Source organism: Dreissena polymorpha, chromosome 8, assembly GCF_020536995.1.
Source record: "Dreissena polymorpha isolate Duluth1 chromosome 8, UMN_Dpol_1.0, whole genome shotgun sequence".
In the NCBI taxonomy this organism is placed as follows: Eukaryota; Metazoa; Mollusca; class Bivalvia; order Myida; family Dreissenidae; genus Dreissena; species Dreissena polymorpha.
In genome coordinates, this window is record NC_068362.1 from 18,030,460 (window position 1) to 18,048,410 (window position 17,951).

General features: G+C 35.9%; 1 protein-coding gene across 1 annotated transcript; it reads left to right on the forward strand.

The window, feature by feature from the left end:
- The first annotated feature begins 2,960 nt into the window (after nt 1-2,960).
- LOC127840355 (L-amino-acid oxidase-like) lies at nt 2,961-8,756 on the forward strand. Its single transcript, XM_052368764.1, has 5 exons — nt 2,961-3,090; nt 4,801-4,961; nt 5,549-5,633; nt 7,534-7,727; nt 8,064-8,756. Exons 1-5 carry the CDS (start codon nt 2,961-2,963, stop codon nt 8,754-8,756), a joined length of 1,263 nt encoding a protein of 420 aa, XP_052224724.1.
- Nucleotides 8,757-17,951: the final 9,195 nt, after the last annotated feature.

Sequence of the window (17,951 nt, forward strand, 5' to 3'; positions counted from 1 at the left end):
ATTCAGAAAACCAAATGCCATATCCTACATACGCGGCATGCTCCAATACATATCATTAGATCGTAACGTACATTGCGCGTGTTAATGCCTATTGGAAGTGTCAATTGTTGTTTTGTTTAGCACACCGTAGAACCAAGTGTCGAAGGTAAGCTATTCTGGACTGGCATACGTGCGGCGTTCATCGTCGGATGTCGTGCGGTAAGCGCCATCAAATTTTCCAATCTGGTGTAAGAATCGCTCACCATGGAACCAGGTTCGAATCCAGGCAAACTCAAAAGCATTTTTAAATTTTGATAATATAATTATTTAAGATTATTCAACATTTAAAAGTTTCGTTTGCAGGTTTATTTTCTGAACAAAATCTTTGAACAAGTCCCTTTAAAAACAAATATGCAAAACAATCAGATAAAATGTAGGATCATATTCGACAGCGGTCGAACTACCACAAGGCCAACACAATAAAGCGTTTGTTTTCGGGAGCAACGAACCAAATCTAGACAAATACATATACAATTAAAATTACTACGACCTGTTTATTTAAAAAAAGGAACAAAAGAGACATGCAAACCTTATTTAAAACAGGCTCAGTATAGGTTGTCTTCAATCAGCACATTTACCTTATGATTGAGCAGTGCTCTGTGATAAGGGGGTTTAATGCATGGGCGTAAAGTTTCGTCCAAGATAAGCCTGTGCATTCCGCACAAGCTGATAAGGGGCGACACTGTCCGCCTACACTGGATTTTTGCTATGAAGATAATTGCCTGAAACGAAAATTATCATAAAAGCGGAAAGTGTCGTCCCTGATTAGCATGTGTAGACTGCACAGACCAATATGGGACGACAATTTGCGCACATGCATTGCAAACATGTTAATGCGTCTATGTGCTTACTACTCTTAAGAGTTTATTCCTTGATGTCGGGCAATGGAAAATGCAATAAGAAGTTTAAGTCAAAATTTTAAATAACAATCACAATTAAATTACAAGAACATTGTAAGATAATTGATGAAGTGTCTTGATAAATAATTTTAGAAAGTTATTTTAAGTAAGGACAGTCCGTTTTCGTTATAAACAACACAAGCGAAAGGTAATCTGGGAACAGACAGTATTCAACTCATTTCATAAAATTGAATTCACTTGTCAAGATTAAGAAAGAAAACTTACGATATTCTTGGACTGTTTAAACTGGGAAGTTACAAACATGGTTTGATTGATGTGAGAGTGGATTGGTTTATAAAACAGATTCATGTTCAATGTCTGCTTAGGGTTATTGTTTTAGAACGCTATGATTCAACTTACGGAATGTTTCTGAAATGACAAGCTAACTTATTTAAAATTTACGCACATTTCATTAAAATCCAGACAATGCATATTCCTTGTAGCCGTTCCATTCGTATTTCACACACGCTTCTTGTCAAGGATGGCAACATTTCCATATTCACTACACTTGCATTGTTTACGTTTAATCAAACATTTTTTTCTTAGGAGGTGATATATTATTTGCTTGATTGTAACTTTAAACTTATATTGGCGAGTGGCAATTTTATACCGGATTATCTATTTAAGTATTTTCTCCCCTTTTCTAAACGTATAACATATTAGGTCAATAGAACAAAGGTATGTAAATTATAATTATATCATGAACGCTTTAAAAATATATTAACAATGTTCAGGCCCTGAACAGATGGACGTAATACTGCAGCGACCTCGTTAACTACCCGATTCAACCCGACCCATGTCTCTTTTAGAAAGATCCCATACCATGCCCGACGACGAAAGCCCTTAGATACTAAAGGCAGAATTGCAGGGGCAACGCGTAGTCTGATGACAGCAATTTCTTCGGAAGAGTGGCAACGACTGTAGCAATGTCGGTACTATGAAAGGAGATCTGGGAGGAGTAGAAGAGACCCAAAGGTTGGACCAAGTCTCTGGTCATATCCCTACCGACAAACGACAATCTCAAGCTGTGCAGACATTACAGCGCCATCAGCGTCAACTGAAATCCCAGCAAAGTCATGCTACGCTATATCATCAACCGAATGCAAGACAATGCGGAGTAACTGCTGGCGGTAGAGAAGGCATAACTCAGAGCTGGAGCACAGTGAAACAAATTTTTCAGTCTTCAACAACTGCAACCCAAACGTGAGCCCTTACACCTCATCGACGTAAAGAAAGCATTGGCCGCGTGTGTCATGATGATCTATGGTCTTTAACATACACGAAGGGATGATGCAAGTCATCCAAGAACTCGACGGAAACGCCAGCAACCGTTTCCATGCATAGATGAATGATACCTTCAGGACATAAATTGGCATCCGTAAGGGATGTCTGCTCTCCCCTGTTCTGTTAAGTCATGTTGTTAAGAGGATAATTCAGGAGTCTGTTCAAGACCACCACCCTTCCATCTCTATCAGTTGCAGACGCAACTCCAACTTGACCTGCCCAACATACTCGATGAAATAGCAGGAGCATACTGGATGGATGTCAGCACGAAGCAGGTCTACAGCACGAACAATATCAGTGCAGCCATCACCATTATCGGCAAGAAGATGAAAGAAGTGACCAGCTTCAAGTTCTTTAATAACCCTGTCAATGGGTGGTACTAGTACCGTTTAGATCCGAATAAGAATTGCCATGGCAACAGGCTCGATGGCCAGATTAGGCGTGTAGTTTGTGGACAGGCAGCTCCATCAGCTTTGCCACCAAGCACAGACTCATGTAGTCTCCATCCTTCTGTACGGTAGCGAGAAAGACCGTCGCCTACTTAGAGCACAAGACCAACAAGTACTTCCTGGACATGACAACAGCAATTGTTGGTCCTCAAGAGCCCCTCTTGGCGATAATCAAACGACGAAAGGTGGCTTCGTTTGGGTACGTCAACAGGCACGACTCTCTATGCAAGAGCGTGTTCCAGGGCATGCCAGATGGAATCCCCGTCGAGGCCGTCAGATGAAAAGCTCGATGGACTATGTGAAAGAGTGGACATCCTTCTGCATGGATGAGCAAATCCCAACAGTCCAAAATAGACCTGACTGGCCGAGAAACTCTGTTCCACTGTCTGCATTTCCTCCAAACGGCAAGACCGGACAAGGTTATGATGATGATAATGATGATGATGATGAGATGATGATGGTGGTGGTGGTGGTGATGATAATGATGATGGTTATGCTGATGATGATGATGGTGGTGGTGGTGATTATGATGATGATGATGATGTTGATGATGATGGTGATGATGATGATGATGATGATGATGATGATGATGATGATGATGATGATGATGATGATGATGATGGTGATGATGATGATGATGATGATGATGATGTGATGATGATGATGATGATGATGATGATGATGATGATGATGATGATGATGATGATGATGATTATGATGATGATGATGATGATCATGATGATCATGATGATCATGATGATGATCATGATGCAAGTATTTAAAGTAAATGTTGTTTCTGTTAAGATTACCGAAAACCAAATAAGAAAAATAACGGCCGTTTTAATTACATTATACTTCCACGAAATGAAGTAAATATATCCTTATTTAGCAAGAACTTGTCGCAACCACAAAGATATATAAGGCCTCTCAATAGTTGACCATGCGACGTATTGATCAACTTCGGATTGAAATGTACAGTGCGAACAATTCGTGCGGGGGACGCAGTCTCCACTTTTGGAAAAATCAAGAAAAAAGGTAAGATTTTTTGTATAACGTTTTGTGCAGGTAAGATTTATGTGCAAGTTTATATTTAATGTGTTAGCTAGAGCTGCAAATATACGTTTGGTGAATTAATTAAACGATTGTGACTTGCTCGAATCATTTATTGCTACTAAAACAATTAAGATCTGATGGGATTAAAATAACAAAACTTCAGTTACGGTTTTGTTCATGTTGCTTGTCATGGCTACGAATGGATTATCGGGACCTTTTCTAAACATACATGCTAATGAAACGAATTATATTCGCGTAAATAGCCTAATTGATGTTCTGTTATTTTTAACATAAAATTATATGATCGGTTATATACACAATAATACTGACAACTAAGCAGTTGCACAAAGTGTGCATTTTACTTTACAATTTTTTCTTAACGTCTTAATGCCGGGCTAAGCCTTTATTTGTCAGTCAGCATTCCACTGAAACATGACTGGCATGTATTTGCCCCAACCCGGGATCAAACCCGGGACCTCTGAATTTCAACGAAAAGCCATGGAGGCACACACAGATGGTAGAATAAAAACTGAACATTGAACATTGTTGAAATCTATGTTGCCGACTTATGTATCTGTTACTCCGATGATTAAACGTTCATAATATACTTCGAACTTCGTACGACGGACACATTGTTAACTCGATACCCTCTGTCATCCACATGATAGCTCTAGTAAAAGAAGTTCTACGGTATTAAAATCCTATACTGATGTTGATACCAAAGGCCTATGCATACGTAACATGAGTCTGGTCACAAATACATGTAAATGCTTGATTAAGTGCATGTGTGTTCAAATACATTGTATATTACTTAAAAAGTGCAATATAAACTTGTTGTGCACATATTTATATAGATATGGCAAGACATCTTAGTTTGTTAAAATATGAGTCCATATAGTTGACAAGTGAACGAAGGCTGATCGCAACTGACGGTGTAAACAACTGTTTATAAATATTTTAATATTGATAATACCACTGTTTTGTATTTGTTTTGCTTTTAAAGCTCAAAAGTGGGCGAAGCATTCATTCAACAAGATGACTTGTTTAAAGAACGCATGGGCTATATATATATGAAGGCGGTCTCAGATATGCCTGGGCGAAGGAGTACGATAACAAGAATGCAGAGGCACTCTATAAAGTGAAGGTGGAACCAGCCAATGTCAAGGACGTCATCGTGGTTGGGGCGGGTATTTCCGGATTGGCCATTGCTTACGAGTTGGTGCAAATTGGACACAATGTAAGTTTTATTATCTGTTATAATTTATTTGCGGTGTTATATAACGGAGCGTAGTGCTACTTCGACGTGTCGCAACAAATTGCGCGTATCTTTTGCACATTTCAATAATAAATACAAACAATGGCATAATGGACGACATAGGTAGTAGTTCAAAAACATTAAAAATTTAAAAAGAACATTTCAAATAAAGTTCCGAATATAAATTCCGTCATTGATGTTCACAAATTACAATTTTAAACAATTTCAAAGGAAAAATACTACTTTGAAATTCCTTTTCCATCAGGTTTTCGTTAGGCGCTTTGTGCCTGCGAACCATTGACATTCTACATAGTATACATCTTGTTTTGCGTCCGAGTATGAATTCTCAATGACCGTTATATATTCACAGTACGAGAACAAACGGTTGTCCAAATGAAATGAAACATTTGACCCATTTTAAACACCCATTGAACATTATGGGGACTGTGTTTAATTGATAGGTTGAATTTCTTTAAGTGCTAAGAAGAATTAGGAAAAACTGTTAATTTTAAGCTATTGGTTGTTTTATTATTAAGCGTGTTTAATATTCGGTGACTTAAATGCTTCAGGTGACCATCCTTGAGCTGCAGGATCGCGTTGGAGGCAGAATCAAGACATTCTACCATGGTTTCGCGGATGGACAGCATTCCGATGGTAATTAAACATTAACCTTTTTACCCAACGCTATTATATTGGAATATTTAAGTAAATTGCATTGGGTTTATGTTGATGTTAAATACCTGTTTTAAGAGTTTGCTGTTGACCATCAAGACACAACATTTCAATTTAGGTGGAGCAATGCGTCTGCCGCCAAACCACTTTCTAACTCATCACTATTGCGAGCACTTTGGTATTAAAGGGATCTTTTCACGCTTTGGTAAATTGACAAAATTGAAAAAAGTTGTTTCAGATTCGCAAATTTTCGTTTTAGTTATGATATTTGTGAGGAAACAGTAATACTGAACATTTACCATGGTCTAATATAGCCATTATATGCATCTTTTGACGATTTTAAAACCTAAAAATTATAAAGCGTTGCAACGCGAAACGATTGAATAATTTGGAGAGTTCTGTTTTTGTCGTTAAATTTTGTGAAACTACGAAGATTGCTTATATAAGGTATAAAATACGTACCACTGTGTACTCGGCGGAATAGCTCAGTAGGCTAAAGCGTTTTTACTTCAGGACTCTTGCAGGACTCCAGGGGTCACTGGTTCGAAACCTGGTCCGGGCAATGTTCATTTCCTTTTTTTAATTTTATTATTGATTTTTTACTGGCGCTTTTACGATCCAATGTTTACATTTATCGATATAAAGCATTTAATGAATAAGTTAAAAAATGCCAAAATCTGTAAAAAGGCCCCTTTAAAATGCGACGTTTCCAGAACTACCAACCAAATGCCTACATGTTCCTGTATGGAGACAAAATAAAAATTAGAGGTTGGTTAATACAAACGCTTTAAATACCGCACTATGTACTTTAATAATATTTATAATTTGACGAGTAGAGAAATAAAGAAAAACTTATGAACACAAACAAAACTTTAGCCCGAAACAAAAATAGGTAATTATAACAATTGATGCATTAATCAAAGTTACGACTACTATTATAAGCAACTGCAAATGTATTTTGAACACACTTTGACAGATTTTCATGAAAGAAACGGGCACTTCAGTTACAAGTATTGGAAGGGATGGGATGGGACACTTCTGAAGGGAAGCTCAGATCTAAAAAGAAAAATAGGAATCAATGGAATACGTAAGTTGTTATCATCCGTAGAAAAGTAATTTGCATATGTAATGATTATGTTACATTGTAATTGTATATTCAATTATAAGGTCATTTCAGTGATATATATTACACGACACTAGTGTGTGAAGTTCGGTTAGCCCTGAAACATTTTTGAACCCTTATCCTTTGAATTGGCCGTTCTAAGGTGATGATCCAATTTTTTATCATATAATGTTTATAGTCGTGTTATGTTATAAAAGTAGTGAATAATAACAAGCAGTTCTCTCATGATAGAGTTTTTTTTAGTTTCATTGTGTGTTAATGTAATCATAATACTTAGAATACTAAGATATTTGTCTCAAACGTGAAAATATCCCTCGCCGCATGGACAGCTATAATGAAGGGCAAATAACTCAGGGATTTTATGATAAATCCAGATGCAAAATTGTCTTGCACTTCTTCGCTTCATGAGGATGAACCACCGGAAGTTTCAATTGAATTGCTTTTACAATTGATAAAGTAGCTCATGCTACAAATTTATAACATTTGATACCACTGTCATATAGATGGCTAAGTTGAAGGGCACATAGCGCCTGAATGTGTAGATCATTACGCATGAAAACAGTTGCATGCATATCTACACTTATGGTAATGACATACACTTAATAGCTTGAGACATCTTAATGTACTTTGTTCCAGACACAGTTTAAAAAACAAAAACAACTTCCGACCATCCAATGGAAAGAGTGACACCAATATAACCCTACCCTTTGAGGGTATTCTAATAATAAAACAAATTATTATGCATGTAATTCATTCTAGTGGACTACTTTGAACAAACTATTACACCCGTTATGAGGGAACTTGGACACGACCAAACGGAAGAGGACTGGACAAGATGGGTAGAGAAATGGAGCAAATTATCCACTGAGGACTTCCTCCGAAGCGAGACCTACTCACGCCCCGATAAGCTGAAACTTCAGCCATGGCCAGAGATAGCAATTGATGGTTACAAGGTACAATGATTTAAATGTCTTTCTGTACACATTTTTATTTACACATTCTAAAGCATTGAATTGATTTCAAAATGCATTGACACCACATAAAATAATGGTATTGTTCGCCTTAGGTATCTTCATACTCACCAAACATCAGCGGATCTTTGGTAGAGACATTGCGAGATATCTTAGGCGGTTGGTGGCGAGATGATTTGCAGACCCCAAAAGATGGCATGTCTGCACTACCAAATGCCTTCCTTGATAAAAATGATCATGGATGGAACCTAGATGTTGAGCTACGCAATAATGTCGTGTATGGATTCAAGCATCACAAAGGTACTATGTGGTTCCAAGCTGAATGTAAGTGGAACGAATATCATTACCGGAAGTGCTGCAAACTACCAATGTGATGCAGTCTTCGTCACAGCCCTGCTGAATTTTCTTCGTCAGATTGATATTCCGTTTCTTTGCAAGGAAAAGCAACAAGCAATAGCAGGTGTTACGTATGGCACAGCAACGAAGATCATGATGCAATGCAAGACAATATTCTGGCAAAAGGATGTCGGTAAAGGAGGTTTCAGCAAGACATCTGATATCATCGGTCAACTCCATTATCCTGATGACGACGACTCCGACATTCCCGATTATGCACGTGGTATATTGATGGTGTACTCAAGGGCTCAGGACGCCCTTGCTCTGGGCTCACAAAGTCACGAAGAAGCTATTGCAACTGTCGTGTGCGAAATCAGCAAAATCCACCCAGAGATGAAAGATTGGTTTGAAGTTGGAAAGGTCCAGGCCTGGTATAGTGATCCCGCAGCACAAGGTGGTTATGCGGCTCTGAAACCGTCCGAATACCTGCAGCATCTGCAACCCCTCTGGACGTCTGAACATCCGCTGTATCTAGCTGGGGAGGCAATATCATGGAGCAATGCTTGGATTCAGGGCGCACTATTTTCCGGTTTGTCGCAGGCGTTTGCGTTCCAGTGTCGCATGGAAGGCGTCGAGGAGTGCCAGCCATGGAAAGCTAAAATGTCTGATCTCTAGTACTGAAGGAAATTAAAATATTTTATGTCAAACACACATCAAAAGTGAATTATTTGTTTAACATTATATGCAAGAGATTGTATACGGTAGTGTAGAATTAATTTCCGCGTTAAAATTAAAATCCATAATCCGTGTCGCTAGCGTTTGCTCTCCGGGTACTCTTGGAATGTGGAATTTTGTATCAACTCTTAAATTGCTAAAATTTCTTATTTTCTAATGTGACGAATGAATTTGAGTTGTTTTATTGGATACACACAAGTACAACATAAATACTATTCCGACAACTCATGTAAAGTTATGAGTATTTGCAATAGATTTTAGAAGCAAGTTTACAAAAAATTACATATTATTTGTGTTTTTCTTCCTTATAATATAGACAGCTTATGACGTGTACTCATAAACTTTTAAGTTTGATTATTTACGAATTGTTTACATACAGATTATGACATGTAAATTATTTGTACGCTTACACTTTTTAGCGAATATGATTGTATCAATAATTCAATATATCGATGTTATAATACCTATCCATTATCCAAGTGTTTAGCTTTCTGGATATCAACTGTTGTATACATGTACACTAAAAGCACATATTTTAGGAAAAGCAGTCTGACTATAATCATGTTAAGCAAATTTGTTTTGTATGTGAACATAAATAAGGCATAGTGCTAGACTTGAATGGGATAAACCTTTTTTTTTCATTAATACGCAAAATAAGTATTTGTTCTTAAATAAAATTTATACAACCGTTCAATACAATTTGTTTCTATATGTGTATATGCTATTAAATCAGTTAACGTGCATCTTAATAAAAATACATTTTAAAGATATAATATAGACACATTTATTCAACAAAGAAATATTTTCGCTTGGTTTTGTTGTCCCTTTATCAAACATTTTTTTATATTGAGCAGGTCTAGATCGACAGCACGAAATTCGTTATTTTGGGAATTTGCAAAGCATTAAAACGGATCCATGAAAGCGGCCTCGCACAGTTCATATAGCATTTGTTTCATGATATGGGACACACATTAAGAATACAACCCCGATAGAACCATTCAAATTTGATTAACAGGTCGATACAAATAACGGATAGTACAACGATCGCAACATTTATAAACACTTAATGTTTAAAACACGTCTAACGCAACCTATAATTGTTTTAATAATTTCTAGATTATTCATCAAAGTTGTCGAAAATGTTCATTCTATACATAGATGGTGACGTTACTACGTTATTGTCAGTAAGACCGGTGTGTTCACAATGGTAAATGTTGGAAAGTGAACACATAAATCATAGTAAGTAACTCCGATATATTCAATTAAAAAAGATCAAAGATTCGATGAATAAAAAGTTAAATAAAGATGGAATATCAAATTTTGAAAAGCATAAACATGCACATATATCTATTAGTTAATGAAAACTGTGTTTCATTTTCAAAGCAGGCTCTGCATATAAATTGAAAGTATTGATACAATGCATGGTTCATTTACGAGACCGAAGCGATATAATATCAAGAAAAAAAATACTTCTTAAGAACAAAAATAGTTAGTTTAAGAAATGGACACTTTATACAAAACAGAAGAGGTCGTAGGTAAACTCGATTGACGTTGTTTTCGCATGTCGAACGTAAATTGATTTGAGCCGTGCTCTGTGACGACATTTTCCGCTTTAATGATATTTTTCGTCTGCAGAAAGTATATTCTTAGCAAAAATCCAGTTTGGGCGAATGTGTCGTCCCTGATTAGCCTGTGCGACGACGCTTTACGCACATGCTTTAAACCCCATTTTCACAGAGCGCAGCTCATTTCTAAGTTAATAAAAGGTAAAGATTTCATATGTTTAATACTATCACTAATCGTAATTTTTAATTCATTGAGATGAAATCATATGCATCGCTTTTTAAGGTGACCTTAATACCACCTTTAATATGCAGGCTCAGACACGGTCTTATTTTCTGAAGACTGAAAGACCCAGCATTAGCGCTTGAGATTTTGCTTTCCAATCTCTGTTTTGCTTCACAATAGAGGCAAAATTTGTTTTTGTTTTTAAAACTGTTTATATAATATTGAATTATGATTATTCAAACTATAATGTGTTTAGGTCTGTAAAGTTGGCTATCAACATCAGCACAACCAGATCTAGCCACCATCCCAGGGCACAACAAACCAGATCAACTTTCGGTCTATAGGAGAATAGTCAATGCTGATCTGACCCAGTGTTGTGTCCTAGCGCGACATATCAGATCAGCATTTATTCATGTTTCAATTTAAGTGAATATTAAAAAATATATATAAAAAATAAAACTACAAATGCATAACTCTGTCAACTTTTACGAGTCTCAAATGCCACACATTTATTACAAAATTGAAAATGCCGACGAATAATGTTAACCATGTCATGGGCAGGAAAAGTACATGATTTAAGAGAGATAAAACGGCGAATTTGAAAATTACTATGAATAGAGGGGAACAACTTCAAATGACTTCCATTTCGTGATTTCGCTCGTTGTCAAACTTTGCATCCATTCGGCACAAAACATATTTCCAGATAGAGGAAAATAGAAAGCGTTAACGGCGAGTTCGCTGTTTAAATGTAAATAAATGGCAAAAACTCTATAGTGCTTGGCTCGCGTAGAATGCTTATCGAACTTGGCCTCAAATTATGGCTACAAATATTTCCAGAAAGTTTGTTTACGATTCGATGGAAACGGTACGGCTTCGAGAGAGGAAACAATTAAAATGTCGCATGTAGGTATTTGATTCAAAATTGCAATTATTTAAATATTTATCCCGCTAATGTTCATCTTATCACATTTTACAACGTTTGTTTCGTATCCGAATGTACTCTCTAAATTAGATGAGTACCCCATCCCGTAAATCCTTTATACTTCATTTCGTCGTGCCGAAATAAATGTTATTCTGGTGCTCAGAGCTCTGGTGAATTTTTCATTAAGTACCTAAAATGGGATTCCATTAAATGTACAGTCTATTTAAATGCAATCAAATCCATTGAACTTGAAATGCTATGAAATTGTTGTCTGTTTACATTGCCTGTAACTGTATTTGGTCAAATTAATGTTAGTTTAATATTGAGTAAATTAAGTGGTAATAATAAAAGGCTTCATATAGCTCGTGTCATAAGAGCTCCTGAGCTTAATTTCTTTTCACTGCGTTAATAAATTCTATAAAAAAAAAATAGTTCGGATGTAAGTAATATCGACATACTTTGCAAAACTCATCCTTATTGTAAAAGAATAGCAATTCAGTGATGTGTATCAATTCCACAACAAAATGAAAGTTTAATTTAAAGTCTCACTATTGTTACAAATTGTTATTTATGGTTTATAGAAAAGTTGATTTTAAAGCAGAAGCTGATGTTTGAATGGTTCTTTTCTACAAAGTTCAACAAATGATTTCAATGTTTCTTTCCAAATTCATTTTGTATATAGTTTTCAAGGAAGTGACTGTCGCAGTTCTAGATTTTTTGAATATCAATCATAAATATCAATAAACAATATTGTATTTTGTCCATATCCGATGATAATTCTACGGATCCATGAGGACTTTTTTAAGTCATTTTGTTAACATAATTTAGTTCTATGATCAAGGTGAATTTTTATGCCAAGCATGTCAATTGTTTGTTGGTTCCAATTCAGTTTCCATCTTGTTTTAATGCTTTCGGGGCTAAACTTTTATGTACCAATCCAAAATACTTTATTTTTCTGGAAATTAACTTTTAACCCTGAGTAGTGTGTAAAGTGTGAAAATAAATCTAAACTTATATTGCGAGATGCTGTAGAGCCATCCAAGAGGACAAAGGTGTAGTGGGCAAAATGTGACAATTTGTATCATATATCATTTGTTTCAATTCCCATAATATTTAGTATTTGATCTTCATTTAATGGACATTATTTCAGCGCAAAGTATGGAAATATAACAGCCGAGGAGATATTTTGAAAAATCATCTGGACAGCGTTGATAATCTGTCTGCAGGGTAGAAAACTCTGAATCTTCTATACGAGTGCTGTTATTGTGTTACCGTATGTATTTAATTCTAAACTTAGAACTTATTGAAACTACTCGACATACGTCTCTCCTACTTGTTGTCACATGAAGTTTTACACGAATGTTGACTGACTAACAAGAAAGCTATTTATCATGGGAATTGTTGACTGACTTACAAGAAAGCTATTTAACCTGGGAATCGTTAGTTAATATAATGTATGTTTATTTTAGTTTTAAGTATTCCAAATAGTGAGAAACTGACGTGTGTGCATTAGGAAACGTTAATAAGTTTATATAAGTCCTCTCCCGCCCCACCTGACCCCCTCCACCCCCGCCAAAAAAAAAGGTGAAATACAAAATTTGGACGACATAATAGATAATATGCAGCATACATATGACAAAACACACCAATATTGCATATATAAGCAGGAATAACGCAAAACACATAGAAATTTATACTCAAAAGTGTTCGTCCGAAATAAAGCTTCCAAACGAGGAATTGAGACCAGTTCAGTTTGTTTTATTCGGTGGACTATATTTCTGACGGTTGAATTTAGATCATTGACTTCTAGCGTAGCGCAGCGATATATTTGTACTGATTTACTTTGTATATCTCTGCTTCAGTTCTTAACTTATTACTGATCATAACTTTTAGTAAAGACTTTCCAATAGATTTTTGCGATTTTTGAGATATCTCATTCTGTTCTTATAAGGCAACAGTTAAAGAGGGATATGATTTAAGAAACATTATTATAAATTATAAAACGCCAAAATTAGAGCGAGGCTCAACCGGAAGAAGCGGAGCAGGTGACTCTAGTGCACATGAAAAAGTTATTGAAATGCCTCAATAATTGTTCTATTAAAACCTATGCGCATTTTGATGTAATAACGCGTTCTTTATAGAAGTCCAAACTACGTTTTCGGGCTCGTGTGGGCCATCGGTACAGCGGGTGACTTTCGACCTTTTCGCATCATGCGAATATTCCAAACGACGATTGTCTTGATGGTAACCAGTCAAACGCCGTCTTAAGCGCAACGGTTGTGCTGAGTATACATACCGAACGCGAAAGTTTCAGACTTCATAAGCAGCGGTCCAGGTGCCTCTAGTTTTGTGATAAAGTATAATTAGAGCCTTAATATGTTTGTTTTGATTCTTTCCATTTTGAAACGTCTGCGTGTTTAAGCAGTAATTTTATAAAATCTTCATGGATTTAAAGCCGAAAACGTGTCATCTCGATCGTGCAGGCCAATTGTACATCTTTCGACTATGGTATCCGATTAGACACGAAGAGACCCTTACTAGGGTCCCAGTGTCGATAGTGGCAAGTCTTTCAATAACGTTAGTGCAACTGATTCCTCTCTCTTCATTTAGGAACTTAGAAAAGGGAGTTTAATGCATGTGCGTTAAGTATCGCCCCAGATAAGCAAACTTTCAGTTTAGCATAGGCTAATCTAGGACGACACTTTACGCACATTCATTAAACCCACTTTTCACAGAGCAAGGTCAATATGAATACTACATTTACGTGTCGCCAATCGGTAACGAAGAATCATAAATTTAAAGATGTTGAATAAAGCCTTGTATATTGATAGAGTATAGATATTTTTGTTTCTTAAAAGTGTAAAACTAATAACTGATTATTTAATAGAAATATGGTTTGTAAGGTTAAATTTTCAAGAAAACAACAAAAAAACTTGTGGGTTTGGTTTCAGAGCTTTAGCTTTTGAAAAGTCTAAACGTATTATTATAGCAAGAAAAACATATTCACTTCACTCGGATACGGTCCCGGGATATATCTATCTAGCGAAACATTAACGCTTTGTTAGTACTTATATTATCAAGGAATATCGTTAAAACGCTTTATTAGTTTACCGATGTTGAATGAAGATTTATTAACTGATATTTTTTGTCAGTAGTATTATTTTGCTGATTGAAACATCATGTGAACCGGGCTACATTCTTTGTTGAATCTATGACAATTATTTTGGAAAGCTTTACCTAACAGTGAACAAGTCTCAGTGTCCGCGATTATCATTATTTTTTTGTACAATATCCATAAACATGTGTGCACATTTTACTAAATAAAGTATAGCGTGAATGTCGAGTTATAAGGCATTTATCTAAAATAAATCGCAAATGTTTTGTTTAAACCCCGGGTCAAAATATTGTCGTGTGTTTCCTCTAAACATCGCCGAAACAACTTAGGGTACGTCGGTCGTATACAATAATTATATATATCCCAAACAAGGCTATCGTATGTTAATAACACTAGACAACGCGGGCGTAATTCCTGGGACACTGATGTAAAATCCTTAATATTTAGATATGGCTTTGGGTTCGTTCTGATCTCTCAGGATATTGGCAATGTAGATTTATTTGTATACAATTTTCGCCAGCGTATCATTGATTGCGTCTCTCATAATTGGCTCAATGACATTAACAATGTAGATGGATCTAGATGTAACCATAATAAGACGTATACGTCTCTACTTAACACCGAAATGTATTTGCCGTTGGAAATCCCAATCAAATATAAGACAGCCTTTGCCAAGTTTAGGTGCTCCAACTAAAAATTAAATGGTGAAGTTGGTAGATAGTTGCATATAATTTGAGAGTATATAATTTTTGGTTTAACGAAAAAAATATATCTTATATTAATTATGAATATCATGCATTTTTTCAATGTAGTAAATATGATGTTTTTACGTAGGGAATTTCTATATAACTGGTTTATTGGTTGAAATACTGTACATGACAGTTATAATCTGACGAGAATAACAATACAGAATAAAACCTATGAGCCGTTGTCTGTAAAAAGTGGATTAACTTCATGTGCGTAAAGTGACGTCCCAGATTAGCCTGTGCAGTCCGCACAGGCTAATCAGGGACGACACTTTCCGCTTTAATGATATTTTTCGTTTCAAGAAAGTCTCTTCTGGGCACAAATTTAGTTTAGGCGAAAGCGTCGTCCCTGATAAGCCTTTGCCGACTACACAGTCTTATCTGGGACGGCACTTTACGCACATGCATTATGCACCCCTTTCACAGAGCACGGGTCATATTTCTTACTTCTGTTACACACTTATTGATCAAATCACGTTACCAAGCTACAGCCTTTCCAGTGGTTGCACATTTACATTCCACCTACAGATTATTTACCCAACCTATACACTCCCAAGTATTCAGACAATAATTATGCTCGTTGAATGAGAAATATGAGTAGTTGCGTTTAAATATTTTGAATGGTGTAATAAAGTTAAAGTGGTTTCACCACAATTCGTATTTCCGTATATCGAATCTTTCAGCGTAAACATCTCTCTTACATACAATGTATTGCCTTGCAGAGGAACACATTGAATACCAGTTGAGAAAGGGACATTTTCAAAATTTAGGGAAAGCAAACTGTAATTATTTAAGGTAAACACATATATGTTACATATATTTAGGAATTTTAGTTTACATATTCGTTTAAATAAATCGTTAAAATAACATTATTTGCAATATGCTTTATAACAGACAATAATTTAAGAAACTTTGACTGATCAGCACGATCAGGCCGAAGTATGTGCACTCAGAAAGCCAAATAACAAATGCAATATCCTACATACGCGGCATTCTCATATTTATATGATTCGATCGGAACGTACATTGCGCGTGTTAATGCCAATGGGAAGTGTCAATTGTTGTTTAGTTTAGCCCACCGTAGAACCAAGTGTTGAAGGTGAGCTATTCTGGACTTGCATACGTGCGGCGTCTATCGTCGGATGTCGTGCGGTGAGCGTCGTCAAATTGTCAAATCTGGTGTAAGAATTGCTCACCATGGGACCAGGTTCGAATCCACAAAAATTCAAAAGCATTTTTAAACTTTTGATCATATAATTATTTAAGATTATTAAACATTTAAAAGTTCCATTTGTAGGTTTATTTTCTAAACAAAATCTTTGAAGAAGTCCCTTTAAAAACAAATATGCAAAACAATCAGATAAAATGTAGGATCATATTCGACAGCGGTCGAACTACTACTAGGCCAACACAATTAGGCGTTTGTTTTCGGGATCAACGAACCATATCTAGACAAATACATATAACAATACAAATACTATGAGAAGTTATATTCTTTATTCACTAGCCGATCTGGTTTTTTAAAAAAGGAACAAAGAGACATGCAAAACTTATTTTAAACAGACTCAGTATAGGGTGTCTTCAATCCGCACATTTACCTTACAATTAAGCCTTGCTCTGTGATAAGGGGGTTTAATGCATGTGCGTAAAGTTTAGTCCGAGATGATCCTGTGCATTCCGCACAGGCTAATCAGGGACGACACTGACCGCCTAAACTGGATTTTTGCTACGAAGAGAATAGCTTAAAACGAAACATATCATAAAAGCGGAAAGTGTCGTCCCTGATTAGCCTGTGCAGACTGCACAGACCAATATGGGACGACAATTAACGCTCATGCATCAAAGCCCCGTTTCACAGAGCACGGTTCATATAGATCTATGCATTGCACACATGTGTATGCTTCCATGTGCTAACTACTCTTAAGCGTTTATACCTTGATGGCGGGCAATGGAAAGTGCAATAAAAATATTAAGTCAACATTTCTAATGATGAAATGTCTTGAAAAATAATATTATAACGTTATTTTAAGAAAGGCCATCCCATTTGCGTTATAAATAACACAAGTGAACGTAAATCTGGTAACAAACTTGAATTCACTTGTCAAGATTAAGAAAGAAAAATTACGATATTCTTGGACTGTTTAAACTGGGAAGTTACAAACATGGTTTGATGGATGTGTCAGTGGATTGTTTTTTAATTTCATATTCATGTGCATAGTATGCTTAAAGCGATTGTTTAAACACGCTTTGATTCAATTAACAGAATGTTTCTGAAATGACAAGCTAACTTATTTAAACTGTACGAACATTTCATTAAAATCCAGACAATGCATATTCCTTGTAGCCGTTCCATTCGTATTTCACACACGCTTCTTGTCATGGTTTGCAACAAGTCTTTATTCACTACACTTGCATTGTTTATGTTCAATTAAACATTCTTTTCTGAAGAAGTGATTTATTATTTGCTTGATTGTAACTTTAAACTTATTTTGAGTGGCAATTTTAGACCAAACTATATATTAGTATTTTCTCTCCTTTTCTAAATCTATAACATTTTTTGAGAC